The 13,953-nt window shown below is 46.6% G+C and overlaps 1 protein-coding gene across 1 annotated transcript; it reads left to right on the forward strand.

Moving 5' to 3' along the window:
• Positions 1 to 1,032: 1,032 nt before the first annotated feature.
• Rcn1 (reticulocalbin 1) lies at positions 1,033 to 13,496 on the forward strand. The gene is made up of 6 exons (XM_051184044.1): positions 1,033 to 1,466; positions 5,711 to 5,904; positions 6,815 to 6,993; positions 8,586 to 8,646; positions 12,261 to 12,460; positions 13,363 to 13,496. The coding sequence occupies exons 1-6, from the start codon at positions 1,231 to 1,233 to the stop codon at positions 13,468 to 13,470; spliced, it is 978 nt and encodes a 325-aa protein (XP_051040001.1). The 5' UTR covers positions 1,033 to 1,230; the 3' UTR covers positions 13,471 to 13,496.
• The last annotated feature ends 457 nt before the right edge of the window (positions 13,497 to 13,953 follow it).

Below are 13,953 nucleotides of genomic sequence, written 5' to 3' on the forward strand. Positions count from 1 at the left end.
GGAGACTTGTCCAACCACAGTTTCCTACAACTGTTTAGAGCAACAGTTCTCAAACTTTCTAAAGCTGCAACCTCCAACCACAAAATATTTTAGTGCTATTTCATAGCTGTATTTTTGCTACTTATGAATCCCAGTGTAAGCATATGATGTGTGACCCCAAAGATCACAGATTAAGAACCCCTGCTTTAGAAGATCCAATGGAATCCTAATGCCAACACTTTAATGGAATCCTAATGCCAACAGACCTACATTCATTTGTGTGTGTGTGTGTGTGTGTGTGTGTGTGTGTGTGTGTGAAAATAATGATAAATTCAAACCTGCACCATCAGTATGACAGCCACTAGCCATGCATGGCTAATTACATTTAAACTCAACTATTGAGTTTGGACTGGTCCTGTGTCAAGTATTCAATGGCCACTACATATAGGACAACTACATAGAACATTTCTGTCCTTCAGCAAGTTATATAATACAGACTATCTCTGATTGGTATCATTATTTCGAATGTAATATGCTGATAGGGTTTGTAAAACGACTTGACAACATTCAGAAATGAAAGCATCATACTCTGACATCTGTTTCTTTTGGGAAGCCTTTCTGTCTCTCTCCCTATAGGAGCTAGAAAGGATTTGTTTCTCAAGGGTCCCCTCCCACTGTCCTGCAGCCTTCCTCCCTAAACTAGGGGACCACGCCCATCCTGGCCTCCTTCCAGACTCTTTGTGCCTGTAACCACAATGCAAACTGTGTTAACTGGAGTTGAATTGGACTTAAGTACCCATCTCTGCCCAAACCTGGGGCTGAGGTTCGGGCTCTCAGCTGGAAGCTGAGTAGGGGCACTGCTTCTCTAAGCAGGAGGAAGAGCTAAGTATCACCTCGATCGAACATCTGTTGCTTTTTTTTTTTTTTTTTTTTTTTTTTTTTTCACCAAAGAACTACTTTCCGGTCTTGCAGAGAGGCCTCCAGTCAGCAGCCCCCATCCTCTGGGCCCGCCCTCGCAATGAGATCGCGGGGAGGGGCGGAGGCGAAATCCGAGCCCGGCGCCCACCACTCGGGCTGGCGACGTGGCTCAGCAGCCCCGGCCTCCCCCGGCAGCGCCGCGGCCAATGGGCGCGTGAGTGGGGCGGCCCGAGCCTCCCCCGCTCCAGCTGGGCGCGCCCCTCGCTGGGGAGGGGACAGCGGCCAGGGCGCTGAGAATCCCTACTGCCCCGCCACCTTCCTCTGCTTGCGACCATGGCGCGCGGTGGCCGCCTGGGACTTGCCCTGGGGCTGCTGCTGGCGCTGGCGCTGACGCTGCGGGCCAAACCCACTGTGCGCAAGGAGCGCGTTGTGCGGCCCGACTCGGAGCTGGGCGAGCGACCGCCGGAGGACAACCAGAGCTTCCAGTATGATCACGAGGCCTTCCTGGGCAAGGAGGACTCCAAGACGTTCGATCAGCTAAGCCCGGACGAAAGCAAGGAGAGGCTGGGGTGAGACCGCGGCCCGGGCCGCGCGGGGGACCACACAGGGGCCCACGGCAACCTCAGAGGGAGCCACGCGGGACCTCCGGAGCAAAGCGAAAGCGAAATCGTGCCAGTTGGTCACAGCGCCGAGGCCGGAGCCAGGCTCAGCGGCACAAAGTTGCAAACGGGCACCCAGACCCCGCGTGGAGGTCGCCGCCACGCCCCGGCCCGGATAGCTTCCCACGGGGAGTCAAGAACGTGGCAGCGGGAGCCGGGAGCGGGAGGGAGAGGAGGGACCGCCCCCACCTCTAGGTTGCATCAGAAGAGACAGGAGAGAGTGAGCCAGAGTTTGTTGGCTGTGGCCTTTTAGTCCCTGAGTTCTTTCCCACAGTCTTAGCCCCAGAGAGAGGCGCTTGAGACTTGTTAAAGAGTCTCTAGACCAGAGATGGGTAAGAGATGAATGAAGAGGGAGAGGCTTTTCCTTGGCCTGTCTCTGGGTCAGGGCAAGATGTTCTTGTCTGACCAGTCATCCCAGAAATCTCATGTAGAAACATAGAAGTCGGATTTTTAAGGGTGTAATTTGAGCTAGTACATGAGGGAGGATGCACAGAGATGATGGAAACTGATTCCTGGGGCTCTGCTTCCAGCATTATGGGTGAGGCGCTCAGTTTTTTGGCAACTGGTTGTTAGGGGCAAAAAAAAAAAAAAAGCTGTAGAGTGGCTATGGTGGTGCATTGTGAGTTTAACTTGGAATCAGGAAATAAACCTGGGCAACATCTCAATACTCCCTCCCCTGGTCCCCAGGATACACTTGGACATCATGCAGTTATCTGAAAACCTTTTAGAGGGGCTAGGAGTGAAGTCCAGGTGGAGGTGGGGAAGAATACAGCAATCCTGCCTGTGGGCCACTAGAGCTTCCAGAACCTGGCTCTCCTGGGGGTGGAGGATCTTCCTGTTCTGCTACTATTGAAAAGAACACAGCCTTCTCTGTGCTACAGATAGGTCAGAGTGTTCAATGGAACAGGATAAATGATTCCTACTATGTAGGTGCAACATCTGCCTGTTGTGATAAAAAGACCTTTGGACTTCAAAGTCACCTTCAAACACTATCTTTCCCTTCTTGTTAGGGACCTAACAATAGGGGCCATTGATATTCACTCTGTTGTATGCATTGAGGTCCTGGAGACTGATTTATTCTGGGGCCCTAATTGCAGCCATTCTGCATTGTCTCAGAAAGGAGGAGGGGAAAGGAAGTGTTGGGAACTCGAAACACTAAACCTAGGGCCTCTGGCTTCATTTAATTTCTTCATCAGGGTGGTTAGCTTAAGAGGCAGATATGAGTGTTAATGGAATGCTCTGGAGACCTTGATTTTGTTCTATTATTCATGTGGCAAGCATTGCAGTGGCTACTGTGACATGTGGCAGGTCCAAAATGAACCCTCGTGTTCTAGGTCTCAGGGTGCTGGCCATCCCATGTGAGGGCAGGCCGATGATTTCAGGATGGCTGTGTTGGTTACACAGTAAACCATCATCATCCCTGTGTTTATTGGGGGGCCCTGAGGCTTCAGGCTGGAGAGGGGCGCTTGGGTCTTGCAGGTGAGATGATTCAAAGGTTGACTGTTATATAGTCACAGAAAGGTGTTCCTGAATCCAGGGGCTAACTTGTTTATCAGGGTTTTGAACTCTTGTGAGACTGGATGGGTGCTGAACCCCTCAAAGGCAGAGAAGAGGAAATGGGAGGTAGAAGAGGAGGGAAAATAAAGGGCAGAGGGAAGGACCTGGAGGAGGCAGAGATGCTATATGTGTGTTGGACAGGATGTCCTAATTCACAAACGTTGGGAAAGCCAGCCTGGCAGTAGAGTGGAGAGTGTAACCATGGCAAATAGGGAGTCCTAGCAGAGGCCAGGTGAGGGTCAGTCTGTCTGGGTGTTAGGACAGGAAAGATGCAGACAGATGTGGCAGAACTTGCCCTTGACCCCATGTTAAGGAAGGAACCAAGAATAACATCTGGGGCCCTGGCCTGAACCCCTTCCTTTCTAAAGTAATATGGGCCAGAATTAGACTAGGTCTTTTAGAATGGTCTAGCCTGGGACTAAGGCTAGTTTACCTCCTTGTCTTAACAGTCCCCCCACCCCCAAGTCTGGGCTGCTGAGGGAGGAACTTGGCTAGATCCAGGCAACTTTGTATCTATCACTTGGCCATCTGTTGAACACACATGCTGTCATTAAGTTCTCTGGAAGCATCATTAAGATCTCTGAAGGGTCGTGATGTGAAGCCACGGGCTGCATACAGTCTCAATGACTTCATACAATCTTAGAAAAATATAAATTACTTTTCAAAGTTGGGAGTGCTTTCAACTGTCCACCCAGTTTCTGGTTTCCCTTGGCTGGCAGGGGAACTCCATTTGCCCTAAGCCCTTCCCAGAGGCTTTACTCGTTTAACATTTTTGCTGAGAATTTGAATTCTTCTTCCATGCTTGACCAACATTGTTGTCCTGAGTGAGGAAAGGTCCCCTCCTCCTTTGTTCCTAACATTTCTTGTCACTTGGGTGTTTCCGCTTACAATAGGGAAAGTGAGGTTCAGACTGGCTTACAGGCCCACAGAAAACAGGGACCAGAGCCAGGACGAAGATCTATGTGTTCTGACTAAAGCGTGCAGAGTCTATCTACATTCCATTTCCTTCCTCAGGCTCTTCCTCTTCTGACCTTTCAAAAGAGGTCAAGATCACCCATATATAACTCCAGTTTTAGAGTTGTACTATATATTAGACTGAGCTGTGCCCAGGATGTTGATTGCTGTAAATTAAATGCTATTCTTTCTTCAAAGGAGGGTTACATGGTTTCATGACATTAAGCTCTTGCTGGCCTAGGGTTCTGCTTCTCAGTGGTGTTGGGTAACCAATGGGCAATGTTGCCAGTGTGTCCTCGGGATTGGGGCAGTGCCTGCCTGCACAGTATAGAATGAATTCTGCAGTGTCTGGCTGAGTCTTCCCCAGGGAAGCCTGAAGATAGATGCATGAGATCTAGTCTTTCAGATCTATTAAAATTGAGCTTGAAGGGGCACTTTAAAGTTGTTAATAATGTCCACAGGTTCCAGTTCCAGGGAAGTGAGCTGGGGTTCCTTGGATTCGGGTATATGTTGGCTTTGTTTATGTGTGCCTCCCCCCAACCCACACACACAATTTATCTTTCCCACCAAAAGTTATGAGTTACATTCTGAACTATATTTATAAAGAACTAAGGAATCCTGTTCCCATTTTTAATCAGTATTAACTGTTAATCAGAACTGCTGCTGAAAATTTATCACTGGGGTTAAATAGAATTCTAGCCCCAAAGAAAGAATCTGAGTCATTGCTGGCCTGTATGACCTCATCCAGGTGTGTGAAACTTCTGTTAAGCATGGGCACTAGCTTGTGGGTGTTTGAGAGTTTCCAATTGAGCTGGCTGTCCTACTAGGGACTGTTTTACTCAGAGATGAACAGATGGTGAGTTTCTAGACTGAATTTTGCCCAGAACTAGTGCTTTGGATGCCTCAGTAGAGTCTAGTTGGAAATTCCTGGGACCCAGGCTGTGGTAAAGGTGAGAACCCAAGTGGGCACCATGGTCTGCACCCAATAGCAGGTTTGCTGAGGTCTTTCAGCTGCCAGAGGGACCTTCTGACAACCTTGGTTGTCTCAGGCTTACATATCAATCCTTGAGTCCAAGGTTGTAGGATGCAAAACAAACAACTCTCTCATTCTCTGATTAACATAGAATTTCCTGTTGTTGCAAACCCCAAGCTAAAAAGAATATGTACTCAACTCAGTTATACCCAATACCAGCTGTTTGCTCTTGGAAGCATCATTCCACTTTCCTGGGCCTCGGCCTGCATTTAAGTGAGGGAATTAGACTACACCGGGGAATACAATACCTTTCGCCTTCCAGGTCAGCTCTCATCAGTTCCTAGTGGCAGTCTCCAAAGTCCTGGGCTGAGAATTCTCAGTTCCCATCTGGCTTTCAGGATGTCTGCCACTGGCCCTGGTTCCAGGGAGGAAAAGGCATGTCATCCTTGGAAAGGATGAACCTTTAAGACCCTTTGCTCTATCAAAGGACTGTTAAATCACTGATTGATTGAATCTGTCTTAGTATTTTGTAACATTTAAAACTGGAAACTGCTTGACATTTTGCTGGACCAAGACCATACAAGTTCTTGATTATGGTCTTGAGGGATTTTTATTTTATTTTATGTTATTATTACTACTTTTTTTTTTTTTTTTTTTTTTTGAACTACAGGAAAATTGTTGATCGAATTGACAGTGATGGAGATGGTCTTGTCACCACCGAGGAGCTGAAAGTTTGGATCAAACGGGTACAGAAAAGATACATCTATGATAATGTCGCCAAAGTCTGGAAGGATTATGATAGGGACAAAGACGAAAGGATCTCCTGGGAAGAATACAAGCAAGCTACCTATGGCTACTACCTGGGTAAGAGGTGTCACAGTGGAGATTACACAGTAGGGAGCAAGCTCAGGAGACTCTGTCATCATGGCTACCCCCTTTCAGCCAGATGTCACAACCTTCAAAGTAAAACCTGTTGTGTAACATCCTCCTCCGCCTACTAAGAATGTACCAAGTTGCTTCCTTTGACTGACATAGGGGAAGGTGTCTTAGGTCATGGCTCAGCTTAAATTTAGCTTTCAGAGATGCACACAGAGAAAAAAGGAGAAAGAAAATTTGCTTTCGTCAGTTTCAAATTGCTGCTGCAGTTGGGCAGTAAGGATAAAGTATGCTGGAACCATCATGAGGAAGAACTTCATTCAAGGGAAGGGGGCTTTGGAAACTGGGTTTTGAAGAAGAGACATCAATTTTGGAGAGATGGAGAAATTGTGGGAAACATGACAGAGTTAGAGGGGCAGAGGCATGGAAATGCATGTGTGGTGGGTGGGGCTTGGGTTAGTAGATTAGAGGAGGAGTATGGTGCAGACCCTCTAGATGCCTGGTAGACAGCTGGAAGATAGGCTTGGGGAAAAAGGAAGACCATCAAAGCCAGATTCAGAAAGCTTGAAAGCCAGCAGAGGCATTTAAACAAGATATTCTAGAACACACAGGGATCCTCGTAGGCTCTAGACCAAAAAATGATGTGATGAACGCAGAAATCTGTAAATAGAGTTAAGAAATTGTGTAATCCAAAGCCTGTGCTCCTCAGTGTTTGCTGTAAAGCCCCTGATGGACACTAAGGCTGAGGTTATGGGATGACTTGGAAGGAAGGGAGATGCAGAGGGCATTTTAGAGAACCCAGAGGGTGGTCAAGATCTTTTGTGTGTGTGGACAATGAATGATCTGGAACAAAAGGTCCTCCTTACAAAGGTTCACTGTTGCCATGTACACCCTGCAGGAAACCCCGCCGAGTTCCAAGATAGTTCTGATCATCACACCTTTAAAAAGATGCTGCCACGAGATGAGAGAAGGTTTAAGGCTTCAGACCTTGATGGTGACCTGATGGCTACTCGGGAGGAGTTCACATCCTTTCTGCACCCAGAGGAGTTTGAACATATGAAGGAAATTGTAGTTTTGGTGAGAACAGGGAAAATGCAGACTGGGAAAAGACTGTCCCCTCACCTTGTCCCTTTTTTCAAAAGAGACTCTTTCTGCCTGCTGGGAATTGGGGAAGGACTGAGGTTGAATATGTCGAATCTATCTACCCAGGAGGTAGTCAGGATGAGCTAGCTGCTGTAACAAATACTCCGGCTGAAACCATTCAGCACAAAGCAAGCCTGTTCCTTACTTGCACAGAGTCATTAAGACTACTCCAGGCAGATCCCTCTCAACACTAGATGGTGCTCAGGCTGCTTCTGTCTTCAGTTCTGCCATCTTAGAGCATCAGGGTCATCCTGACCAGGGGCCAGACAAAGGACAGACACAGAATGAAAAAATGTGATAGCCTGTTTTCAATACTCAAGCCAGAAAAAAAAAAAATGTATGTATGTACCTGTTTATGTTCTTGTCCCCTTAGATCTGCACAGGCCGAGAGATACCACATTTAGACAGGCACTCAGAAAGCTGATGGGTTAGTGAGCAGCTATCTGGACTCCACCACTCATTTTTTTTGTTGCTGGAATTCTTTTCTATTTTTCCTTTTTTGTTTGTTTTCCACTTGAAAGAAATAGAAAAGTGAATTTGTGGCTAGAAAGGCTGCTACTTCCAGCAGTGGTCTCTAGTGAGCATATGGCTGGGATGCCAGGCTTGTAAAAGGGTTGATGCTTGTCAAGCCTCTGCATGTCATTGCTTTCCATTGGGTCCCCTGTGTCTTCATTTTTCATGACACTTGAATAAATGCCATTACCTATTTCCTGGACAGAGTCAGTTCCAACTGCTAGGAAGCTGTTGGGGAAAGATTTTGTTCTTAAAGAGCTCTGAGTTTCTGAGATATCCAGCCAATGGCAGAGTCCTCCCTTGCCTCCAAGGATTGGGCAGTGGTCCAAGAATCATTTCTCTTTATCACCCAACATCCATTTAGTGATAACCAGTTTTCTGGAGGACAATGGAGATGGAATTTGCCACTGAGGAATTGCTTGCCTTCAAGCAAGATTGGTGTGCTAGACTCAGGCTGTTTTGGGGATGCCCTTGAGTTGCTCAGCCAGTGAATAGTAAATTCACTAAGTTACTGATGCTGGAGGGGAAAAACAACTAGAAGTCAAATGTAACTAATTAGAGTAGAATACTTTCATAAGTCAGTTATACCGCTAATGTTTAAGTTTAATTCTCTACAATTGTATGTGTCCTTGACACCAGCTAAGTATTCCTAGCTCTTAGCTGTGGGATCTGTTTTTACGGTCCCTCTGATAGGTGTCTCTTGCACTGGATTCTCATGAACTTGTAGGGGCGATGTTTGGTGACTGCTATTGGTTGGTGTGGCAGGGTTTCTTGAGAGTGTCTGTGAACCATTTCCTTTGACGAAAGGGCTCTGCTCTTGAAATTCTGGAGGCATGATGTGGGGATACTAACCACCACCTGTTTTTTAATGTAATGGGCTGACCAGGGAGCTAAGAGAATGAGGCATGAGTCACCAAGTGTTCAGCCATAAAAGCCAGACAATGAGGGCAGTAGGAGCCTTGGACTTGCTTCTGGCACGTGGCCATCTTGTCTGTTTCCCCATTGCTCCCTAGGAAACGCTGGAGGACATCGACAAGAACGGGGATGGCTTTGTGGACCAGGATGAGTACATTGGTGAGTGCAGGCTGCAATGGCTCAGCTGTCCACACTGGGCAGCTCTTCTCTGCCCACTCCCACCCATAACCTGGTGGCCTCACTGCTGGGAGCTCCCGTAGAGAGGCCCCTTCAGCCCTATTTGGTGCAAAGCAAGTGATTAAAGGTCCTCCAGGAGAGAAAAAGCTAAAGGATGGGCAGGAGACAGTACCACAGGGCTCAAGGGTGCTCTTTGTCACACTGTGGGATTGGAGAGCCACAAATGTACATGGAGACTAAAATAGAAGGGAGGTGAAGACTAAAATTAGATGTAGGTCAGCTAGCTTAGGAGCTCAGACTGGGTGGTCATCTGCCAGTTACAGGCAGGTCCTTGTCAAGGAGGAAACCTCTCTGTGATGTGCACAGTTGTCCCTTATTAGAGCCACTCTGGGGTTCCATCTTCTGGCTGGGAGTACCATATTTGGCATTTTCTTATTGAGAAACATCAGGGAGAATTGCCTGAATGAAACTCAGATCCACCATAGCTAGTAGTCCCCTAGCACAAAAATCTGCAGCCAACATGGAAATTCCCATATGATCCCTACTGACTTTACCACTGGGGCATGTGGCTCCAACCTCGGGCTGTCACCTTGTAAGAGCTCTCTTGCCTGTCTCAAGTAAAAGCTGGAAAAAACACTCGATTAGGTACTGACTTCTGGGAAGGGATGGGAAACTTTTTTGTGAATGTATTTAACACATGCAGTTTGTAATACTGCTCAGATTGTAATACTGAGTCCAAGTTGCCTCACCCTCTGGTTTGTGGTTGTATGATTTTATGCCCATGTATAAGGACAAGAGCCTTTGGTGATAATGAACACAGCTTCTGCTGATTGTGAAAAGTCATATATGGTCCAGGGACTAAACACTTCCCTGTCTGTCATGGGTAGCAGCCAGGTAGCTCTTTGCCTCTGTAACTAAAGTGATCTTGGTGACTGCAGCTTTCTACACTGACGATGCTAATAGGAACCTCACCAGTGCAAGTTGTGGAGCCTTCCTCTTGAGAGATACATAAGGGAGGGGAGCGTTTAGAGCCTCAGACCTGTTACCATGACAGCGGTGATTGAATTAGACAGAGAGAAAGGCTTCCTGATAAAAACAAACAATGCAGCGCTTTTGATTAACAGTGTAAGCTCTTGATGGCTCTCCTGAACTCTGCCTTGAGATGGTGCCCGCCAGGGGCAAAATTCTGAGTGACTTTGACTAAAAGAAACATTTCATTGTGTGCACTGTGGGGAGAGGGGGAAGGTATTCACCAGCCAGTAGTGAGAAAGACTTGATGTATGAACTTGTCAGGCAATGGAGCTGATTCCTAGGCTGTTCTCACTCTAGGCAAACCAAGGAGTTGCCAATGTGGTGTCCTGGAAAGGGTTCTGGGGTTAGGAGCCCTGGCTTTCCCACCCACTGACTGTGTGACCCTGAGAGACTTCCGGAATTCCTATCTGCCTCAGTTTTCTCCTGATACATGGGGACGGACAGCACCCATTCCAGCAGGATTGAATGAAGTTCAAATCAGCTAATGTGACAGTCCTTTCCCGAAGTCATTGTGCAAGGGTGGGCGTTTGCTCAGTTAACGTAGTGCTTGTTGTGAAATCATGAAGACCGGAGTTCAGATCTCCAGTATCCACATTAAAAAGTTTGGAGTTGTGGCACACACCCAGCACTTAGAAGGAGAGACAGCAGGACCCTGGGACTCGATGACCAGCTAGTCTCACCAATCAGCCAACTCCTGGTGTGTTAAGAGAGACCTTGTCTTAAAGTACATGAAATACATAAATCTTTGACCACCACACACATAGGGTACATGGGAACATGTTCACACACACACACACACTACAACACTACAAGTATCAGGCATGAATGTTTTTCTTTTTTCTTTTTTTTAAATTTTTGTTTTGCTTTGTTTTTGAACCAGTCAGTTACCTTTTATTGGACACTAGTTCTTAGTCAGGATTTGAAGATTCAGCCACACCTGAATTCTTCATGGATGGGAATGGGCAAGGCGGTTATGCTCAGGTGTACAGTGCCCTCCATAGTGGCCCATCTTGAGTGGTATTTGTGTTGCTGCTCGTGTTTGAGTTTTTGTAAGAAATACAGAGGCTGAAAACCATGTAGGCTGCCAGCACTATGTTAATTCCCAAGATGCTGCCTTTCCACCCGTTGATGTACTTGTAATACAGGTCGTAACCCCTTTGAAAGTCTCCCACAATGCCCCTGGGGGTGAAATTCTGCGTCACTATCCAGCTTGGCAGCTCTCCAAGTTTAACCTCCATGAGCCGCTTCTTTAGTAGCTCAAGCGACGCCGTTTTGCTCTCCTGGTGTCCACATACCCAGCCGTGCTGGAGAACTGCTGGAAAGGGAGTAATTTTATAGTTTTTTCAAGATAGAATTTCTCTGTATACAGCCTGGTTGTTACACAGTCTGCAGAACAGACTGGCCTGGAACTAAGAGATCTGCCTGCCTCTGCCTCCTGAATACTGAGGTCAAAGGCATGAATACTGGGACTAAAAGCATGGGGCTACCTTGTGGCTTTTCTTGTTTTCTTGCTTCCTCCAAGTGCCTGCTGATGCTGATGACCAACTTTCCCTTTATATTGAAGCTTTATACAAAGAGCCTTTTTTTTCTACTTTCGAAACTTTCTACTTTGAAAGTTTCTACAAATTGAAACTTATAACCAAAAGCTTTTTTTTTTTTTTTTTTTTTTTTTTTTTCTTTATTGAAACTTTTTTCCACTTAAGGTTTCAAAATTGTGTTCCCATCAGAGGGAAACCGCCCATGGAGTGTAAGCAGACAATTACAAGACAGTGTAAGAGAGCTGGACAGTAGAACACACCTTTAATTCCAGCACTTGGCAGGCAGAGGCAGGCCAGTCTCAGTGAGTTCCAGGCAGCCTGGCTATATAGTGAAACCTTGTCTCAAAACAAACAAAAACCAGTGTATGAATGTTCCCTTCCTCTTTTTTCCTGGCATTTTATAAAAATCAAGATAATGATCTAGCTTATAGTAACTGCTGGGGGTGTGTGTGAATAAAATTAAAGAAAGCCCTTTGAAAATGAGGCAAGCCATAATAGTAGTCATAGGGGGATGTGAGGGGTTGGCAGCAAGCCTCCCATGGTCCTGTGCAACCTCCAGTTCAGGCAAGCAGTGGGTTTCATCTTTACATCATTTTCTTTTGTAAAATGGGAGAGCAGCTCCAGATGATGTAAAGGGATTGAAAGGAAAATGTATGTAGGTCACTTCCTAATGTATCTGGGCTGGGGAAAGTACCCAGTGTTGTTTGTTTTCACCTTTATAGTGCCAGTTGGAATAGAGGCTGTGGAATAGAGGTTCTCCCAGAAGTAGCCCATTGATCTTCATAAACATGTTTTTAGCCATTATTATCTCCATTTTACAAGCTGTGAATCCCAGGACTCACCTTCTGGCTTCTAACCAAGTCTTCCTGTTGCACCTCATGGTGTCTATCCTGCATAGATCAGTGGCCATTCCTCAGCTCTCCACCCAACTGTGATTTAGCACTCCCAGAGAGTCATCACCCTTCCAAAACCTCAGGGGTCATGTTTTTTTTGTCTTCTGTAACTGAGAACAGCTTTGCCTTCTAGCGGACATGTTTTCCCACGAGGACAACGGCCCTGAGCCAGACTGGGTTTTGTCGGAACGGGAGCAGTTCAATGATTTCCGAGATCTGAACAAGGATGGGAAGCTGGACAAGGATGAGATCCGCCACTGGATCCTCCCTCAGGATTATGACCATGCACAGGCTGAGGCCCGGCACCTGGTTTACGAGTCAGACAAAAACAAGGTAGCTTCCTCTTTCAGAGCCATTGATTGACAGGAAGCAGATTGGGTTTGTTTGCCTTGTTAGTGATAACACTGGCTCCATTTGGCTGTGTACCTGCATCCTCCAGTAAGAAACCTGAGCATTACTTCAGCCTGTACAATGACAGCTACAGTGAACAATTTAGGCTTCATCTTTCCTGGGCTGTAGACTAAAATTACTAAATCACAGCTTCTAGGGTGGGATGTTAAAACATTAACATCTTTGGTGCAGTCCAGGCATGGATTTAAGAAATTAACTCAGTATGATCTAAAGTGAGCTTAATTCTCCCTTCATGTAGTCATCAGATATCTATCAAACTTCAGTGATATGTCTGGCATAGGGTGTGTGTGTGTGGAGTGTGGGGAGGGGGGTATGGGCAGGAGCTCTAATGATTACCAGTGTTTTCTCAGTATCCTCTGATAGGTATCTAAGTTAGGGGCTGAGAGTGTTTATAGCTCAGGAGCTGAGCGCTTGGCTATCATGAGTCAGACTCTGGTTTCCATCCCTAGTACTATAGTAAGAATAGTTTGTTAGAATCCAAGTGAGTAAGTAAGATTAAGGCAACATTTTTGCCTCATCTGACTTTGTTACTGGCCCTATCAACTGAGCTTTGCAGACCCACGTGTTACATAGTAGGGGCGTGAAAGGGAAGTGGGGTCCATCGCTCTAGCCACTTCTGGGCATGCCTGTGTTGCTTATGGAGGCTGTCTTCTGAATTCTCTGGTCCTTCCCGACGCTGTAGCACAGCTTTCACAGACAGCGTGGAATTTAGCATGGCAGTCACTGGAGATGGGGGGGGAGGCTGTTAGATGTGCTGTTTGTCACCCTGTAGATCACATAGTACTCCCTGAAGCACCCCCTGACAGCTCTTCTGTCTTCCACAGGATGAAATGCTAACCAAGGAGGAGATTCTAGACAACTGGAACATGTTTGTGGGAAGCCAGGCTACCAATTATGGGGAAGATCTTACAAAAAACCACGATGAACTCTGACTGCGGCTCATCCTGTTGTGGCCGAATTTGGGGGGGGGGAGCGCATTCTCTAAGGTGTTCTGGGTGGTTGCTACACTTGTCAGGTATAAAGCAGTTGTGCCCCTAAACAATGAGATTATACCTCAGATTGGGGTAAAAGTTAGCTTTCATTCCATATTTACTGGAGAATAGCCATTGCTGTTTATTCCAGTAATATTTCCCCTGAAGCACATTAAAATCTTGGCAATTGCAATTCTCTGAGGGGAAACATTGCTACAACTTGGCTTTCTAGTCCGACCTCCCCCCACTTTTTAAAGGAACGGGAAGGAACTGAAAGGCTTCTTTGCTGAGGTGGGGGCACACTGTGCAGAGTGACTGATCCGTATTGGAACTATTAGATTTGGGGTTTATCGTTGCCAGCAGTATGCAGTGGTGAAGGAACAGTCTGAAGAAATAAACGTTGTATTGTCCTAGGTCGGCTAACCTTGGAGCAGGCATGGTATT

Source organism: Phodopus roborovskii, unplaced genomic scaffold (assembly GCF_943737965.1).
Source record: "Phodopus roborovskii unplaced genomic scaffold, PHOROB, whole genome shotgun sequence".
NCBI classification, from domain to species: Eukaryota; Metazoa; Chordata; class Mammalia; order Rodentia; family Cricetidae; genus Phodopus; species Phodopus roborovskii.